The sequence below is a fragment of the Malaclemys terrapin genome, chromosome 4 (assembly GCF_027887155.1).
Source record: "Malaclemys terrapin pileata isolate rMalTer1 chromosome 4, rMalTer1.hap1, whole genome shotgun sequence".
Lineage (NCBI taxonomy): Eukaryota > Metazoa > Chordata > Testudines > Emydidae > Malaclemys > Malaclemys terrapin.
Window position 1 is genome coordinate 112,769,280 of NC_071508.1, and position 19,208 is coordinate 112,788,487.

General features: G+C 49.7%; 1 protein-coding gene across 5 annotated transcripts in view; it reads left to right on the forward strand.

The window, feature by feature from the left end:
* The window catches only part of TMEM63C (transmembrane protein 63C), a 69,443-nt gene that overhangs the window by 34,140 nt on the left and 16,095 nt on the right, over window positions 1–19,208 (forward strand). For 2 of the 5 annotated variants that reach the window (XM_054027169.1, XM_054027171.1), the window contains exons 2-12: window positions 5,751–6,616; window positions 7,136–7,215; window positions 8,590–8,622; window positions 11,294–11,381; window positions 14,363–14,400; window positions 15,427–15,569; window positions 15,999–16,050; window positions 16,730–16,838; window positions 17,526–17,599; window positions 18,104–18,184; window positions 18,818–18,938. In XM_054027169.1, the coding sequence (XP_053883144.1) occupies window positions 6,419–6,616; window positions 7,136–7,215; window positions 8,590–8,622; window positions 11,294–11,381; window positions 14,363–14,400; window positions 15,427–15,569; window positions 15,999–16,050; window positions 16,730–16,838; window positions 17,526–17,599; window positions 18,104–18,184; window positions 18,818–18,938 (1,017 nt within the window). In that variant the 5' untranslated portion in view covers window positions 5,751–6,418. Of the gene's footprint in view, window positions 1–5,747; window positions 6,617–7,135; window positions 7,216–8,589; window positions 8,623–11,293; window positions 11,382–14,362; window positions 14,401–15,426; window positions 15,570–15,998; window positions 16,051–16,729; window positions 16,839–17,525; window positions 17,600–18,103; window positions 18,185–18,817; window positions 18,939–19,208 lie in introns of all 5 variants that reach the window. The other 3 variants (XM_054027172.1, XM_054027170.1, XM_054027173.1) reach the window with 3 other exon arrangements.

The window sequence follows — 19,208 nt, forward strand, 5'->3', positions numbered from 1 at the left end:
AATGTGCTCAGAGCCACCGTGCTTCTGATAAGCAAATTAGGGAAATAGACGAGCCTACTATGAGGTGGGTGCACAACTGGTTGGAAAATCCTACTCAAAGAATAATTATCAATGGTTCCCAGTCAAACTCACAGGGCATATTGAATGGGGTCTCGCTGGGATCTCTCCTGGGCCTGGTTCTATTCAATATCTTTATAAATGATTTGGTTAATGGCAAAGAGAGCACACTGATAAAGTTTGTGTGTGATACCAGGCTGGGAGGGGTTGGCAAGTGCTTTGGAGGGCAGGATTAGAATTGAAAATGATCTTGACAAACTAGAGAATTGGTCTGAAATAAATAGGATGAAATTCAATAAGGACAAGTGTGATGTACTAGACTTAAGAAGGAATAATCAATTCCACACACACAAAATGGGAAATGACTGCCTAGGAAGGAGTACTGCAGTAAAGGATCTGTGGGTTATCATGGATCACAAACTAAATATGAGTCAACAATATAACACTAGTGCAGAAAAAGCAAACATCATTCTGGGAAGTATTAGCAGACACAAAAAGTAATTCTTCCACTCTGCTTAGCACTGATAAGGACTCAACTGGAGTATTATGTCCAGTTCTCAGCACCACACTTCAGTTGGTGCGGACAAACTGGAGAAAGTCCAGATGAGAGCAACAAATATGATTAAAGGTCTAGAAAACATGACCTATGAGGGAAGATTGAAAAAATTGGGTCTGTTGAAGTTTGGAGAAGTGCAGGCTAAGGAGGGACATGATAATCTTCAAGTGCATAAAAGGTTGTTTTAAAGAGGAGGGTGATGTATTGTTCTCGTGCACTGACGACTGGACAAGAAGTAATGGGGTTAAATTGCAGCAAGATTTAGATTAAATTTTAGGAAAAACTTCCTAATGCATGGAACAAAATACCTAAGGAGGTTATAGAATCCCTGCCTTTGGAGGTTTGTAAGAACAGGATAGACAAACACCTGTCAGGGATGGGCTAGATATTACTTAGTCCTGCCTCAGTGAAGGGGACTGGACTATATGACCTCTCGAGGTCCCTTCCACTTCTATGATTCTATAGGGAATCCATGTTGGCAGGCGGCCACTTAGCATGGCATGACAAACAGGCCTTTAGAGAATTCTTACTGGTTCTCACACATATCCCTGGGTCCCTCTCACTGGGCACTGTCATCTTTGGATCCTTTGGGACCCCTGGCTTAGCACTACCCCCCAACCCTCCCACTAAGCACTGTACCCCATAGCCTTCTGGGGGTCCCTCATTAGATCCACCCCATAGTCCCCTCTCTATTGAAACAAGTTCAAAGAGTTGTAATTAACATTTGTCACATTTAGAAAAGTTCCCCTTGATCTTGAAGCAGCTTCTGCTCCTCAGCCACCCAAAAAAGGTTGATTGTAACTTGCACAGCTGGATGGGACGGGGGAGCCTGAACACTTGTCAAGTGCGTGGCCACCTGCTGCAGAGTGCATTAATGCAGAGGAGCTTGCAAATCTCATAGGGCTTGAGATTTTTGTTAACCCTTCGTACAGGTGGTGAGGGAGAGCTGGTGGCTAGAAATACAGATTTCACTGTGCTTGATTTCTGGAGCAGCAGATTCCTGGTGGGAGACTCTGGCCCCTCTGTCTCCAGCCAGTATTTTTTATTATTTGACCTGTTGCTGAATCTGGAATCTTGGTTCCCTCTGTTGCCACTCCTCCAATGCACAGAAAGGCCATTCTGCACTACCTGGTATGCTGAGTTATGTAGCACTGCCAAAGGCCGCTCAAGCCGATCTGCTGCCCTAGGCAAAACTTCAGCATGCTGCCCTCTCCTACCCTCTAGGACAGAGGTTCTCAGCTGGGGGCGGGAGGCATGTTAGACTTGTCAGTGGGGGGTGCAGTGAGAAAGTGAGTGAGTCGTTCTGTGACCTGGCACTTGGCCCCCCACTTTATCACTGCACCCCTGGCTCATGGGGTCACAGTGCCACTCAGCTTTAGCCCAGCCTCTCCTGCCCCTAGGCAGCTGCCTAGTTTGCCTTTAGCTAAGGTAGCCCCATAGCACTTCTCTGTTTAATAATAATGATGCAGACTGTTCCCCCTCCGGGTATTGCAGAGATGGGAGCTTTGGAGAGAGCCCTCTTCTACCCAGGTCACTCCTGACCCTCTGTGAAGCATGTCACTGTGCCAATGGAGGTGCCATCTTTTATATGAAAAATGAAGCTGCGGCCTTGGCTGTCCGTGCCCACTAAAGATTTCATGGCACTTAGTAAAACTAGGAATTTTAATCCCAGAGCCCAGTTTGGGTAATTCTATTCTGCCTCGCTGAATTTACACAGCAGTTCCAGCAGCAGACAACAGTGGTCCCCAAACTGGTGCTGGCTGCTGCTCCTTGTTTCTAGCTGCTAAGTCACACTCTTAAAGGTGAATAATACATGTAACACTTTTCTAATGCAGCTTTCCTACTAAGGCAATCTCTGTAGCTGCCTCAGAGCTGTTAGCTGATCCCTGGTGGGACTGGAGGTGGGGCCGGGTGATGGCGAATGGTTGTCTGTCAATGAAGATACGGCCCTTGCAATGAAAACATTTGAGATCCCTGGCATACAGGGTGGTTCTTCCACAACTTGCTGTGTGCTGTTGCTGTGTGCTGTTAAATGTTACACCTCAGAAGTGGATGCATTTCAGGGAAGAGTGAGTGATCTCTGTCGGGCAAGAGCAGTTTGGGAACTTTCAGGATGAAAGAGGCTGTAGAAACATGTGATGTTATTACTGAGAGACTCTCCTATCCTCTAGCTTGGGACAGGATCAAAAAGTGACTCACACAAGCTACCTACCTTGGTTTTCTCACCTACCTTTTGTCGGAGATGCTGTACCTCCTAGATTTCTTCCCTCCCCTCCCCCCCCAACAAAAGGCGCCACACTGAGAATTTTCCTAATATGTTTATTAAGGTTCACCATGACTCAGTTTCCACACAGGCATTCCTATTAGTCCAAAGGCCACTTGATGTTCATTGCAACCAAAATACAACTATAAGCATATATATACACACCTGTATTCCCTATCCTAGCAACAAAACAGTTTATAAGCATTGGCCAAAATCCAACAGGTTCAGACCTGGGAGACACCTTCCCATCATGGTGTGGCTTGAGGCATAAGGAAAAGCTCTGACAAAGAACCCCTAGCAAACATTATACATTATAACAAACAAGAGATGTCATTGCTGGTTGCTGGACCTTAGCTCAAATCAGTGAAGCAGTTTAGGGCTGCACTCTGCTCTCCTCAGGGTTTTTCCCTTTATCTTACTTTGCCATATTTTTCCCCAACTAACATTTCTAGCCAATGATTTACTACCCCTGGTGCCAAGTTAACCGTGTTTTCTTTATTTCTGTTGCTTAGCCCAAACCTTAAATAACATGGCATTGGTATTATTGGGGTCACTATGAGTTTAACGCAAACAACTTTTTTCTTTCTCTTGATTTCATTCTTTATACGCACATGCTGTGGGCCTATCGCAAGTGCTAAATCCAAATCTAATGTGGGCCTATATTCTTACAAACTCCATCCCTCCGGCTGAGGAGGGCTGGACTCAGCTGTCTCAGGAGCCCATCAAAACCAGCCCTGGCTCAGCCAGAGTCAGGACTGTCCATTTGGCCTGGAGAGCATGTGGGGGAAGGACCTCCCCCTTCCTTTTGGAGGGGCCGCATTGGGTCTCAATCTAGATAATTACTATCTAGGTAATTAATAGCCCATCTTTCATGAATGTTAGCAGCAGCGAGGCTGCACTGAAACATGCTTTGGCCAGCCATGCAGGGGAGGGGGCAGTTAAAGAGAATGGGTGTGTGGCAGAGAAGTAGATTTTTTGGCATCAGTCTTTACTGTAGAAAACCAGAGGGAAATTCCTACCCCAAAGTCCATTTTTATGGGGAGTCAGAATGTAGCCTTGACAGAGGCTGAGGAGGGAGTTATAGAGCAGTGGTTCTCAACTGGGGGTACGTGTTCCCCTGAGGGCACTGAGAGGTCTCCCAGGGGGTACATCAACTCATTTAGATATTTGTCTAGTTTTACAGCAGGCTACATAAAAAGCCCTAGCAAAGTCAGTACAAACGAAAATTTCATACAGACAATGGCTTGTTTATACTGCTCTATATACTATACAGTGAAATGTAAGTACAGTGTTTTATATTCCAGTTTATTTATTTATAAGTATATGGTAAAAATGAGAAAGTCAGCAGTTTTTCAGTAATAGTGCGCTGTGACACTTTCGTATTTTTATGTCTGATTTTGTAAGCAAGTAGTTTTTAAGTGAGGTGAAACTTGGGGTACGCAAGACAAATCAGACTCCTGAAAGGGGAACAGTAGCCTGAAAAGGTTGAGAGCCGCTGGTATAGAGCAACTTGGGTTAATTAAATGCAGTAAATGGCCAGGAGCAGTTGGGATCAGCTGAGGGCTTAGAAGGAAAGAGTGTGAAATCACAGCGAGATTGACAGAGTCAGAGGAAATAGGCAGAAAACCAGTGCCTGCAGGGAGCTGCTAACATGGTGCCTGTTTTCCAAAAAAGCTGCTTTGGGGATTAGCTGTGAGGCTCAGACCAGGAGGTCTCCTCTGGTTACCAGGGAAAACTAATGGAGTCAGAACAATGCTAAAATAGCTCAACTGTTGGATAAGTCTGATGTGATGGAGTCCAGCTGACCCAACTTCTGGAGGGCCGTTGAGGCCTGTTGGCAGTAGGAAGTCTTCCTGTGTTTAAACACTATTGTGAAGAGCAAAGGCAGCTCACACGTTGCCAACCACAGCTAGGTCCATGCTGACCTGTTAGTTGTGGTTGGCAATGTGTCGTTTTGTTTTAACACAGCCTTTCCTAGTGAAGACAAGTCCTGAGGTGAGAAACTTGGAAAAATAATTCTGGGCTTGCAGTGCAGGGAAACAAGTGCTGGGCAAGGCCAGGATTTGAGTAGCTGTGCGCAACCCCACTGCCAGTTAGGGTGACCAGATGTCCCAATTTTATAGGGATAGTCCCAATATGTGGGGCTTTTTCTTATATAGGTACCTATTACCCCCCACCCCCTGTCCTGATTTTTCACCCTTTCTATCTGGTCACCCTACTGCCAGTGCCTCTGCCCCGTTTCCGACAGTGCCTCCAGGAGCAGGGAAGCAATGAACTCTGTCTCTATGGCTGCTATGAGATCAATCCCAGGCACCTCAGGGACAGAAAAATATCAGCAAGTTGGAAGGATGTCAGAGGAGAGCAATGAAAGAGATGGAGGGGCTGGTTTATGAGGAAAGATTACAAGAGCTTGGTATGTTTGGCTTGGCTAAGCAATGACCTAGTGGTGGGTAGCGGCTCACAGGTGTTTGAAGGATGGAAGCCCCAAGGAGAGCAGGGGATTGCTCAAGGGTTGAAGTCATTGAAGGTGAATAGCAATAAATATTTCCTAACAGCGAGTTCTGTGAGGCTGTCACGTCATCTCCCAGGGGAAGCGGTGGGAGCCCCATTGCTTGGGACATTGACACCTGGGCTGTAGTAAAGCCAAGGAAATATCCCGGAGTGAACAGTCCTATGCCAGCAAGAAGATGAACTGGAGGATCCAACAGGACTTTCGTATCTGTAGCGTCAAAGATTTTGGGTATTGGTAGAGGGGGGTAAAGGTGTAATTTATTGGGTTGCCACAAAAGGTGAAACTAAGGAGGTGTGGGAACAAGGTGAGCAGAGCCCTGTCTGCCCCTCTCCTACTATCAGTGTCTCTCTTACTCATAGCAGCTCGGGCAAACGGTTCAGTGCCTCGCTCCTGCACACTGGCCGCACTGTGATGGCAGTGACTGATTCCAGCCGCCAGGACTGAGTGGGGAAGGCAGCGAGGGACCTTGGTCAGGTATGAGTAAAAATGAGACGGCATCTGAAAAGCCAAATGACAACAATCGTGTGTAGTCTTATGGAGTGTAGCCCTGCGACAGGGCTTGGAGCAGATGGGAGCTTCCCTGCAGCCAGACCCCTGTTCCATTCCCCATGGCACCTCCTGCTGTTAGTGGCTAAGACTGGAGAAGTTGTGAGCAGCCCACCAGCAGAACCCTGCCCCATTTCCTACAGCACCGCCTGCTGAGAGAGGTTGGGAATTGTGTAGCTGGGAGCTCTCCCATCCTGTGTTCCTGTGCTGATCCCTACAGCGCCAGCTGCTGGGCAAGGCTGGGACTGCACTAGCTAGGAGCTCACTCTGACAGCTACCTGCCCTACACTCATCTCTGTGGTGCCGCATGCTGAGAGAGGCTGGGGCTCTAATAGCTGTGCTCACAGCCAGCTCCACCTGCTGGGGAAGGCCAGGACTGCAGTAGCTGTGAACTCCTGCCCGCTAACGCTCCCCCACTCCCCAACTCCATCCTGCCCCGATGGACTCTGCCCAGGTGTTTTGCAGGGTCTGTGTGGAGGCATAGATGGACAGCATGTACTTGGCTGAGCCTGCGCCCGGGGGTGCCAGCCCCATCTCCCTGGATGTCCTCAGCTTCCTGGACCCACTGGCGAACAGCACAGAGGAGCAGTGCTTCAGCGCCCGCTCCCGGAGCACGGTCCTGCAGGGGCTGCCATTTGGCGGCGTGCCCACCGTGCTCGCCATCAACTTCATCCTCTGGCTGGTGAGCGAGGCGAGGAGGGGGGCATGCCAGGGTGCTCTACCCCCTGTCCCCAGCTCCCAGTGTCTGCCCAGTCTTTCGGCAGTGCCTCAAGTGAGCTGGGGAAGGAAAGAGGTGGGCCTCAGGGATGTGTGGCTCTTGTTCTGTGTGTGTGTGTGTGTGAGAGAGAGAGAGAGATGAGGTGGGGCTTGCTCTGGCTATATGGGTATCTGCCTTTCTATGTGTGTATGGTCACCTCGGTTGTGTGCCTGTGTGTGGGTATATTCACCTTGTGTGGATGGGTGTGGGGGTATAGTACTCTGGACTATGTGGGTCTCCGCTGGGATGTGTGAGTGCAGTCACCAGGAGCCAGTTGCAGCGGAGTCACTGGAGCAGGACCTCAATTTGGTTTTGAGAGGAGCTTTGACTGGTTCTGCTGTCATGACTGGGCCCACCTGTGGAGGGCAGCCTCTCTGAATGGAGAGGCCTCTAGAAATCAGGTGGCTGGTACATCAACCCTTTGCTTTCTCTCTCCTGCTGCAGCTCCTCCTCCTGGTCTTCTCCTGCCTTCGGAAAGCAGCTTGGGACTATGGGCGCCTGGCCCTGCTGATGGATAATGACAGGTAAGGACTGAGCTCCCTTCCTAGGGGCTGGTAGTGCCTCCCCCTCCCCCCCATGTGTTTGTGACAGAGCAGGGAGAGGAGGTGCAGTGTCTATTCCCTGCCCTTATTCCAAAACAAGCCTAGCAGAGTCAATGTCAGAGCTGTTGGACGGTGCCAGACTGGCAGCTGTGGGGGCTGAGCATCTCAGTTCATCCCCACGGAGAGGCGCCGCATGGGTGGCAGCAGGGCAAGCTTCTATCACAGGCTCCCTCATCCCTGCCCTGGAGGAACACTGGCTAGGGATGGGAGGGCAGTTCAGCGTCCATGGCCCAGTCAGCCTCTCCGCTGAGCCTTTCAAGACGGAGGCCAGTTAGTGGCCGTTGTGCTGCTGGGTTTTATAATGTGGACACATTTCAGGGGGGAAATGCTGCTTCTGGTAAGCTCTGGAGCTCTCTCCTGTCTCCATGCTGCAGGCAGATTGAAGGCAAGTTCAGTTCTGTAGCAGAAAGTGGCAGGGCTGTGTGTGTGCTGGCTGGGCCAGGTTCTCTAGAGTGACACTGGCGGGTGTATCAGAGTCAGTGCCAGGGCTGCGTTAGCTTTCACTTGTAGGTTCAAAGCTAAGAAACATGTTCCTTCCTTTTTTCTTTCTTGGAAAACCAGGAAGAAATAGGGAACATTGCACCAAAAGGTTAAATAACCGCCCGCTCACGAGTCCGTTAGCATGTGCAGCAATTATTGAGCTAACACACCAGCCACTAACGGTGAGGGGACCCCATCCTCCAGCTCCCTCTCAGCAGTTGCACCATCCCTTGGCAAAAGGTCCTACCCAGGGATGTCAAGGACCTAAGGACCTGATCTGATGCCTGCTGAACGCTGTTGCAGAACAGCTACTGATGGAAATGGGAGAAGGATCTATCGTCAGCAAAGGGGTCCTTGAGGGTTATGGAACTAGCTAAATGCGGGCATGTGGCTTAATGCTCTGGCCTTCTGGCAAAGAGGGCGCAAGTGTCAGAGGGGCGCAGAGCATGTATCTGAATGAAATCTGTGTACTATGATATGACCAGATGGGGAGTTTGTAGGTGTGGGTTTGGGAGATGGGTTGCTCAGGATGAGAGGATGGAAGGATGTGGGGGTGAAGGTTGTTTAGAAATATAGCTGGAGGTGTGGGTGGTAGGTGATGATTAGGGGGGTTCATGGCATCTGGCATCTTGTTGTCATTATCTTATTCATAGTCTGAGGTGGAGTTGAGTGGGGATGAGCGTTTGTGGGGAATGCAGGCGCAATGGGCTGCAGGCCGGCGGGTGATAAAACTGGGAGGATAAGCAGGGAATGATATAGTCTCCTGGATGGTTACTGATACTTCTAATTGTCTCCTCTCCCCCACTTCTGAACCAGCCGAATCCCTCCAAGCACATGGAATTCCTACGAGTAATGATAATGGTGATCTGGTGAATGTGGTTTTGGTAACAAGAAAAATGCCTTCCTGGGAAAGAGAGAGAAACAGCAGCTGCTTTCCCACAGGGGTTGGAGCCAGATCTCCCACCAAAGGGGCAGGAGACTGCCTCAGCACAGAGTGTGGTCTGGCAGCAGGAGGGGAGAGAGTGCTACATGTTTCTGGTACAGCACTGAGGTTCTCCTGGTGCTCTAGTCCAGTTGGGTGGAGGAGGACATCAGCATTCTCCTGGCCTGCAGATTTCCAGGGGTTTAGAACCCAGCTGGGCCTTAGGACAGGACTCAGGAGAACAATGTGATCAACACAATAAAAAAAAAAAATCAGACCCTATATTTGTTATTGATTAAAAGAATGTTGGGATTCTGAGAGATGTTGTTCCCCATTTACAAGTCCAAACCTGCATTGATTGGCAGCATGAAACCAGACCAAAATATCAGGCATCCTCCCGACAGGTGCCATGATCCTCAGCACCTCACAGCAATCCTGTTCCCCACCCCTGCAGCAGTTCCTCTTTCTTTCCCATGGCTGTTATTTCTGGAGGGGGTAGGGAAGGGTGTCTCTGAGAGGTATGGGGCTGGCTCTAGGGAATTCTTTCCAGAATCCTCTTCTGAGCCTTGGTTTTCTTTGATTTTTCTCAAGCGCTGGCTTTGGTTCTAAATCTGGAAATGTGTCAGTGATGTTTTCACTTGTTGGCGAGATTAAAGGGACAGTCAAGATTTAAAACAGCAGACATCATTAAAAATATGGTACTAGAATGTCACGTGGCATGTTTAAAACTGACAGAACTGTAAAAATCCAAGTCACTTTTCCCCAGTGATCCCCTATTTGCTTTACTCCCTGAATTTCACTCCTCCTGGGCAGTGACTTTAGCCTGGTCACTTTCACTTCCTCATTCTTGACACTTTCCCTTGCAAGTCGCCAGGCACTAGCCCAAGGCTGCTGGGTTTGTGGCTTCCCAAACTGCCAGGAAGGCTTTAAAGCTAAACAAAAATGTGTTTCCATTCAGTTAATGGAAACCTTGCTGTTAATAAGGATACCGACATTTACCTCATTTGTAAAATGCTTTGAAATATACTGATGAAAAGCACTAAGAGCTAGGTATTACTGTATTATTGTAATTTTATTATTAAGTTTTGAAAAACATTTTTCTCACACAATCTAAATTCCAGCACAAATGATTTGACACTGTCCCTTTAAGAGTTTGTCGCTCCCCAAGTTCTTCCTCTTCTACCAGAATAGTGCAAGTGATGTCAAGGTGGTGAATCAGTGATGTTGCAGTCACTGCCATAATGATGTCACAAACATGCAATTATGACCTCGCTGGAACAAAGTATCTGCGATAACAGAAAAGAAGCGGGGAAACAACCAGAAATTGGAGCCTAATGCGCTAGTGGGATCTTGTTTTTACTTTGATCTGGTGGGATATTCTCTCTTCATTACTTCCAGGGAGTCACAAGTGTAAACCAAAGGGGATTTTCCTGGAAAGGAGCCAATACAGGGAGAAGTGTTGAATAGTTAATATCTTCCCCACACTGCCCCTGGTTCTGAGGAGCTTCCTTTAACTTGTCCTGAAGGTAGTGACCTCACATGGGTTTTGTGAAGTGTGAGCAGTGTTTGTGAACCATAAAGAGAACCTTGAACAAATGGAGCTAGAGGACAGAGTGTTATTATATCATAATAAATCCATGGCCATTCAGAACTTAACAGCATGAGCAAGGAGAGAACTGGGATGCTCCCACTCCAAAAGCATAGAGCCCTAGCACTTCAGCTAGTAAAAGTAAATTAATGGAGATATCCTATCTCCTAGAACTGGAAGGGACCTTGAAAGGTCATCAAGTCCAGCCCCCTGCCTTCACTAGCAGGACCAAGTACTGATTTTGCCCCAGATCCCTAAGTGGCCCCCTCAAGGACTGAACTCACAACACTGGGTTTAGCAGGCCAATGCTCAAACCACTGAGCTATCCCTCCCCCCACAGCTAATGGTGACACTCCATTAGCTGCTAGCACTAGAGGATTATGACCCACAGTGAAATAGGTCTGATTCTGCTGTGCAGAGGGCAGTGACTGCATGCATAGACAGATACACATACACCAATTCGTTACAATATTATCATTATTGACTGACTTGGTGTCTCATTTCTCCTGTATGCAGTGTGCATCAATACAGTTCAATATGTCTTAGACAATGGCTGTGTGTGTGTAACCACTGTTCCCGTGAAACTGAATCTGTGCCATTCACAGGGGCGGTGCAGTTATTTCCTGGGGGAACTGTTGGGGGTGGCAGGTTCTTGGTGTGCAGTTGCTGCATGTATAGAATCCTTTTGCCACCTGCTGATTCACCATCTTAACAAACTGTCTGATGAGAGCTGACTCCATGCAGCTATTGAGCTGAAAAATCCCTCCCAGCTGCTGGGCTAGAAATGTACAAGTGCTGTCCTGGGTTGGCTGATTTCTCAGAAAAGGGTTGCTTGCTATGAGGGGAAATGTCACTTGGAAGTGGGTCTGATCAGAATCTTGGGTTTTTTCCCTGTCCTTCTTGCTCCCTTTCTTGTGCTTCTCTCTCATTCCCTCTCTTCTTTCTCTCCCCTTCTCTCCATCCTGTGCCCCCTTTATTGCCCTCTCTCTCCTCCTCCCTCTGCCCGGAAGCTTGACGTCACTGTTCTACGGGGAGCAGAGTGAGAAGGAGAAATCACCGTCGGAGACCAGCCCGCCGGATGTCGATAACAAAGATGTGGTGAGTCTCAGTGGGATGTCGGAGGGAAATTTGCTCCATCCTGTGCAAAGAGGAGCTCTCTCTACTACAGGGAGCCTAGGTTTAAAATTAGATTAGGTCACCAGTCTGAAGTTTCCTGTTTAATATGAATCAATGGTGGAGCCAGGAGCCAGGAGCTGCTCTTTATTTTCCTGGGAAGCGGCATTTTTCTTATAGTGAGTGTCAATGCTTGGGAAATCTCCCCCCCCCCCCCATTGCTCTAGCACCAGGGGAGCTGTTGTTGGTGTCAGCAGTGGGAGTGCTAGAGTAGACAGCACAATGGTGCTTTTGTCATTGTGTTTTCTAGATCCATTCCCAACAGGGTTAGACCACACAGTGGTAGCAATTCCTGAGTAATGTCTATGTCAGTACTCCCTGTGACGGGTTGGGTCACAGAAACCCCCTGGGGGCTGCCAACTAATGTGCCAAGACTACTTCTGCCCCTGCTTTCCCTGCCAGCTTGGGACTCCAGCATCCTGTCTTGTTGAGCCAGACACACCAGTCTGCTCCAACACAGACCCAGGGTCTGAACCACGTGCCCCGAAGCTGAAGACTTAACTGAAAGCAACTTAAGAAATGTTCCTGTCTTCAACACTCAGATAACCAACTCCCAATGGGGTTTAAACTCCAAATAAATCCGTTTTACCCTGTATAAAGCTTATACAGGGTAAACTCATAAATTGTTCGCCCTCTATAACACTGATAGAGAGATATGCACAGCTGTTTGCCCCCCCCCCCCCCCCCGCCTCCAGGTATTAATACATACTCTGGGTTAATTAATAAGTAAAAAGTGATTTTATTAAATACAGAAAGTAGGATTTAAGTGGTTCCAAGTAGTAATAGACAGAACAAAGTGAATTACCAAGTAAAATAAAATAAAACACGCAAGTCTGAGTCTAATACAATAAGAAAACTGAGTACAGATAAAAACCTCACCTTTAGAGGAATTCCAGTAAGCTTCCTTTTACAGACTAGTCTCCTTCTAGTCTGGGTCCAGCAATCACTCACACTCCCTGTAGTTACTGTCCTTTGTTTCAGTTTCTTTCAGGTATCCTTGTGGGTGGAGAGGCTCTCTCTTTAGCCAGCTGAAGACAAAATGGAGGGGTCTCCCAGGGGTTAAAGTAGACTTTCTCTTGTGGGTGGAGACCCCCTCCTCTCTCCTATGCAAAATCCAGCTCCAAGATGGAGTTTTGGAGTCACATGGGCAAGTCACATGTCCATGTATGACTCAGTTTTTACAGACAGCAGCCATTGTTTACATGCTACCCTGAACGTCCTCAGGTAAACTTCTTATGTGGATTGGAGCTTTCCAAGTTTCAGAGTAGCAGCTGTGTTAGTCTGTATCCGCAAAAAGAACAGGAGTACTTGTGACACCCAAGATTCATTGTCCTTTAAGTGTTTCTTGATTGGGCACTTAATTTGCGCATTCCTTTCTCAAGAAGCTGACCAAATGGTTAACTAAGGCTACTTAGGAATCAAGCAAGTACACAGCCAATATTCATAACTTCAAATACAACAATGACATATGCATACAAATAGGATGATAGATTCAGTAGATCATAACCTTTACAGAGATATGTTACATGGCATATGTAGCATAAAACATATTCCAGTTATGACATATATATACATTAATAAGCATATTTCCATGAAGCCGTATGGGGTGCACCGTCACACTCCCTCCATGGAAGATTTTCCTAAATTTCCCAGGGTAGATGCAGCCTGTCTCTCTCTCTCATTCCCTCTCCTCCATCTCTCCATTGCCCTGCTCTCGCTCTCTCAGCATGTTTGTCATACAGAAAAATTTAAGCTCTGGCTAACAAAAAGATGAACCCCTAAAGTGGCTTTGGCCATGGCTGTGGTGACATTCCTGGCATCACCTCTTCTCCACAGCAGGTCCTGGCCATTTACCATGAATTCTCCTGTTTCTGGCAGTTTCCCTCTGACTAGTGACCCTGTTCACTTGTCATTGGGAGGGGAGGGGGCATGTACATTTCAGGAGTCGCTGTGTGAAGGACTCTTTCCTCCATGGGGTCAAGTCAAATGAAATCCCATGGGAGTGGCCTGTATCCTGCGGAGGGAGAATTGCCCCAGGGAGGTAAGCTCCTCTCCAGGGCTAATGCCCTTGTGCAGTACTGGGAAGGGGACTGCTGTGCTGTCGAAGGGCCTGTCCTTCAGAGGAGCCCTGAAGCTGAGGACTGCCATGACAGCTGGTGGAAAGGAAAGCTGCTTGAGTCTGTCCTTGGATTCTGCAGGATTCAGGCCCCTGTCATCCCGACCTACCATACTTCTCAAACCCGCTCTCGGATCTCTGCAGTGATGGGGCTTCCCCCTCCTAGCCTCTGCCCTGGCTGCTCTTGCTGTGAAGACAAATTCCCTAATCTCCAGTTTAGACTTTTCCTTCCATCACTTCAGGGCCATCCCTCCTTGTCTTGCCATCTCCTGAGAGCGTTAATAATTCCCTTCATTCACTTGTACTGTCACCCTGACGGCTTCTGTAGGCTGTGATCATGTCCCCCCAGAGTCATCTTTATTCTAGGCAGTGCTATCCAGGTTCATTCATGCCCATGGATTTCCCCCAGAAGGAATGTGGCCTGGTACATTTATTTGTTGGCTCCTCTCTGCGCTCCTCAAACGTCTTCTCCAGTCCGTCTGCTGGCTGCTATCTGGACGCTAAAGGTCCCGTGGCATTTTCAGAAAAACAGAGGTGATCACCTCCGTGTTCTGTCCTCGTTGACACTAGTTGTGCTGTCAGAGCTGGTCACTGAGTGCAGAGCAGCAGCTCTGTTAGTTTAGCAATAGTGGCCATGTGGCCAGCCCCCAAATGCCCCACTTGGCCACAGTCACGACACTGGTACCTTGGTCCCCAGTTCCCCACAATGTTAAGCACTCTGAGGCCACACTCCATTTCTGGTACCTTGGTTTGCTGTCAACCAGCTGATCCTGTTTATCTTCCCTTCCAGGGATTCTGCTCCTGGCTCATTTCCATCTACCAAATGAAGTAAGTACATGTCCTTTCCTGTCTGCATTGGATGGCAGCTACCTGGCCTCTCTCTGCCTTTCCGTCTATCCAAGACACCACCTGGGTACCACCCATCACCAGTGAATATCCCAGTGCTGCTGTATCTGCTTTGCATCCCTTGATCAGAAAGCACCTCCCCTGGAGGGGGAGGGGAATATGGGCTTTTTGTTCATTACACCCTGCTGTCCCTTGTGTGCTGTCCCATCTCCACTCTGCCCTGGTTCTGGTGAGTGCTCCCCTCCCATCTTGAGGGGCATTCAGGAGGCCCACAACATATCTGAAGTTCAGAAAAAGTTTGACAGACTTCTCCCCTCCCACCCTCGTTTTTGTGGTGCCCTTGGTTCTGATCAGGTCCAGAAGAGAGAAGGACTGCCCGAAAAGTCTGTTCTCATTTCCAGTGGGGATCAGAAAGGGCTGGAATTCTCCTGAGAGAGACCAGACCCAGGGGATTTCCACCTCCCATTTAGCAGAGTTGGCTAGTTCAGGAAAGCGTCCAGATTTGTTGGTGGTTCACTGGCTGGACTCTCCAAATGCTGGGAGATCACCATTCCTTCTTGTGTCCATCCAGGGATCCAGTCCATGGAATGTCAGGGACAACCTATTGTGTGGGAGTTAGAGATGGGGACATCCGGTTAGGTGCCTCCAGGGGCTAGTACAGGATTGTTCCTTTCAGTGTATGTTCCAGGGCTTTGTCCAAGCCCAGGTTAAATGTCCCAAATGATGGGGCTCCCTCCCAGCCCTTCCCTTGGGGACCAGTCTGCAACCCTCTAGATGTCCCAGATGTCCCATTCCACAGGTGCCAAAATGCCATCCTCCAGGGAGAGACTCGGAGCACTCCCCTCCTGAATCCCATATGTGCTCTCAGGAGGGATGGCCTGAATTTGAGCCCTACAGTATTTGGGGCTGGTGCTTTCCACTGGAGAGTGGTGGGGGGTGCCCCTTGAGCAGGGAGGGGTGATCTCACATCACCTGCACTAACACACCATCCGCCTCTGTGTCGGTAAGGGATGAGGAGCTCCAGAGCAAGTGTGGAATCGACGCCACCACCTACCTCTCTTTCCAGCGCCACATCCTGGTGCTGGTCATGATCGTCTGTGTGCTCTCTGTGGCCGTCATTCTGCCTGTCAACTTCTCTGGGGACCTCTTGGGTAGGTAATTCTCCAAGCCCACTGGGTGATCCCAGTGGCAGAGCACAGATCCCCACAGCACATGGGTGGGCATCATGCACCAAGCGGGATGGGGGAATAATGATGCTGTCAGTTAGCCGGGAAGATGGAATTCTGAATAAGGTGTGGTGCCTGGAAGATTGGTCCAGTGCAAGGCGTCATGCCTGGGAGATTGGCCTCAAGGGGTGTGGGTTGGTGGCCAGCTGTGGGGTATAGGAAATGGGAGAGACCAGAGAAGCTTTGGGGCTTGCAGGAGGAGGCCAGGAGAAACCCCAGGGAAGCAGCAGAGAGGAAGGAGCCAGGAGGGGACCCAGGCATCTTGTCATAGGGGAGCTGTTTGTAGTTTGGGCCTGAACCTCTTGAGATGCGCGGCGCTCCCATAACCTCCATGCTTCCCCTCTTCTCTTCCAGGAAGCAGTCCAGCTCACTTTGGCCGGACGACCATCACCAACGTCCCAACACAGTACGTTCCCCCCACACCTTGCAGCTGCACTCTCTGCCGCTTGTGGGGATGGCTGCCAGGGGCACAGGGTTAGGCCATCAGCAATGTGGGGACTGGCCCCTGGGACCAGGGACAGGGTTTACTTTTACATGGTTCATAAAGATCTGCAAAGACGTGTGAGCGCCTGATGGCCAGACGTGGGCAGCTGTACAAGAAGAGATGGGAGCCAGCACTCCTACGCCGTGCACTATAGCACCTCCTGCTGGAACTGCCGTAGCTTGGAGCTAGCACCTCCCCAGCCAGCACTCGTACACCATTCAGTACAGCACCTCCTGCTGGGATGGGTTCGGTCAGGAGCAGCTTGAGTTTACAAGTTCTCCTGCCTCATTCCTCCAGCAGCTCAGCTAGTGCTCCTGCAGCATTCCCTCTGGTGTTCCCTATTGGAAGAAACTAGGCCTGCAATAACTGAACTCCCAGCAGCTCGCCCTCCTGCACCCATTCCTTACAGCACCTTGTGCTGGAAGAGGCTGGGACTGCAGTAGCTATGAGCCAGGATGCTATGTGCTTTTGGTTTGCACCGTGATGGGCCGAGAGCTTGCTCTCCAGGTGGAGGGGAGGATGGGACTGCAGTGGGTTTGACTGATCTCCAATAGGGGTTCTGCTTTGTTAAGTTGCAGATCTGTTCCTTTTTCTTGCACAGAGACCGTCTCCTATGGTTGCACAGTATCTTCGCTCTCATCTATTTCATTATCACCATCCTCTGTATGGCTCATCACTCTGTCCAGCTCGAATACAAGGAGGATGAGAAGGTAAGCTGCCCCTAGTCCTCTTCTGCCCCTCCCAACCCAAGGGGAGACCCTGCACAATTTTGCTTGTCCTTTGCCATCTGTGCTTTTGACGGAACCACAGTTAGAATACACTAGATCTTTACAAATGGCCTGGAGTTGGGTTAATTGGGAAAGAGAAGGTTGGTTTCTGCCAAATTTCTCCCATTCTCCTTAAAATGAAAGAACCCCTCAGCTTATGCACCATTTCTGCCCCCATCAAGTTGAAACTTGTTTGTGTTGCTATCGAGGGACTGAGCTCAACGCATGTCCAAGCAGTGTAAGAGGTGGTAGTGTCTAGTGGTTACAGCAGGGGCCTAGGGGTCAGAGGCTATTCCCAGCACTGGGAGGGTGTGTGCTTGAGTAATTAGAGCCTGGAACTAGAAGTCAGGACTCTTGGTTCTGTTCCCACCTCTTGGAGGGATTGTAGTGAACTGACTGGGGACTGGGAATCAGGACTCCCGAATCCCAGCATTGCCACCAATTCACAGGATGATCTTGTACAAGTCTCTGTGCATCAGTTTTCTCCATCTGTGCAATGGAAGAAATGATACTGACCTTCCTTCCAGGGAGAATGTGAGGTTCTGCAGAGCCGGGGGTGTTGTGAATGCAAGACAAAGCATGGTTCTGCTCCCCGATGCCTCTGTCTCAGCTCCTCTTCTCCTCTCCCAGGTCGCACGGACACTGATGGTCACCCGGATTCCCAAGGAGATCACAGACTCCTCCCTTGTCATCAAGCATTTTCAGTGAGTAGAACCGCAGGTAGCTGCTTGATCTGTGCCCATCTCTATGAGCTTCCCTGCCCCTAGTTCTGTTGATTCTTGCTAACTCACTGGAGGGAGATAGGTCGGGATGCCTTTGGTCTGGGTGAGGGGTGAAAACATTAGAGGAACATCAGTGTGGAAAGCAGGTGATGATGCTGGCAGCCAAAGGTCTCGGGTAATGAAGAAGGTGGTTCTGCCCCCTGCTGGCTGCCATGGCAAAGGCAGGTACAGAAAATGCAGCCATCCTCCCTCTTCTCCATCCAACATTGCCCAGGAAGACTCACCTCCTGGGGTGGTAAGTGCCTGGGGCCAGGAGGTGAGTCTTCAGGAGGATAGCTGGGATTGCTGGGATTGCCCCTCAGCAATCCCAGCTCTCTCCTCCTTGTGGAGGTGGGGATGAGGAGCCAGTGGGGCTGGGAGAAGCGCATCTTTTCAGTCTCCTGGGGAGGAGGGTCTCATATATCTGTCTGTGTATGTGCCCCGCAGCGAGGCCTATCCCAGCTGTACTGTCACCAATGTCCAGTTCTGCTTTGATGTTCGCAAGCTGATGAAGCTGGATGGAGAGAGGTGAGTCTGCGCTGGGGCCCTGGGGCCTTGAACTCCTTAGGAGTCTCATGGAGCTATCCCATGGTGCCGGCACATCACCCTCTGATGGGCTCAAGAATCTGCATGCACACTGCCTCTGCAGGCTCTCCGGAGGTGTCATCCTGCCTGGATCTACTTTACCCTGTAAAAGAACAGTCCTGTAAGCCGGGGGAGCATACCCACATTGTCCACATGGCCTCAGGAGTCCCAAGTGATGGCAGGGGAAAATCTCATACCTTGGCCTCCCTTAGCATTTGTCGCTTCTTTATTTGAGGTTCCTGGTGGCCTTGCCTGTCAGGCAGGCTGTGCCTGGGGTACCTGAGGTCTCTGTAGTGCTAGTGAGCACTGTCCCCTCCTAGTGTAAGCATGGCACCAGCCTCCCATGCCAGGAGGAGCGTGCCCAGCAGGATGGGCATATCAGGCTTCCCCCTCTGTCCCTGTCCACATTGGTACGTCTGGGGTATTCCTGGCCTGGTGTGCTGTAGGGGGCATGTTATGGAAGACACAGGGAGCATCTGGGTGTATATGGAAAAAAGGCTCCTTTCCAACAAATTAGGGGAGCTCTCTTTTCTGGGAGGCCTCATGAAGTGTCTTCTCTGATCCCATTCCTGGCAGGCGCAAGGCGATGAAGGGACGACTTTACTTCACTACCAAGGCACAGAAAGAGGGGAAAATCATGATCAAAACTCATCCCTGCGCCCGCATCTTCTGCTGCCGCAGCTGCAACTTTGAACAGGTAAGAGATCAGAGGGGTGCGGGGTGGGGCTGGATAACACTCGCCCCCAGCAACCTCCAGGCACCTGATCGGAGATTCTGTTACAGCTTCCCCTCCCCCACTGCTCTGCTTCTGTGACAGCCACTAAATGGTGCTGCTCTCCAGTCTCCTTCCCACCATACATACTGGGGGATGGAGGCTCAGGAGAATGAGCTCCAGCATCTCACACTGGCTGAGGTGGGCCAGGGGAACCCTCAGGGCCAGAGGGAGGTTTCCACAGATCAACAAACA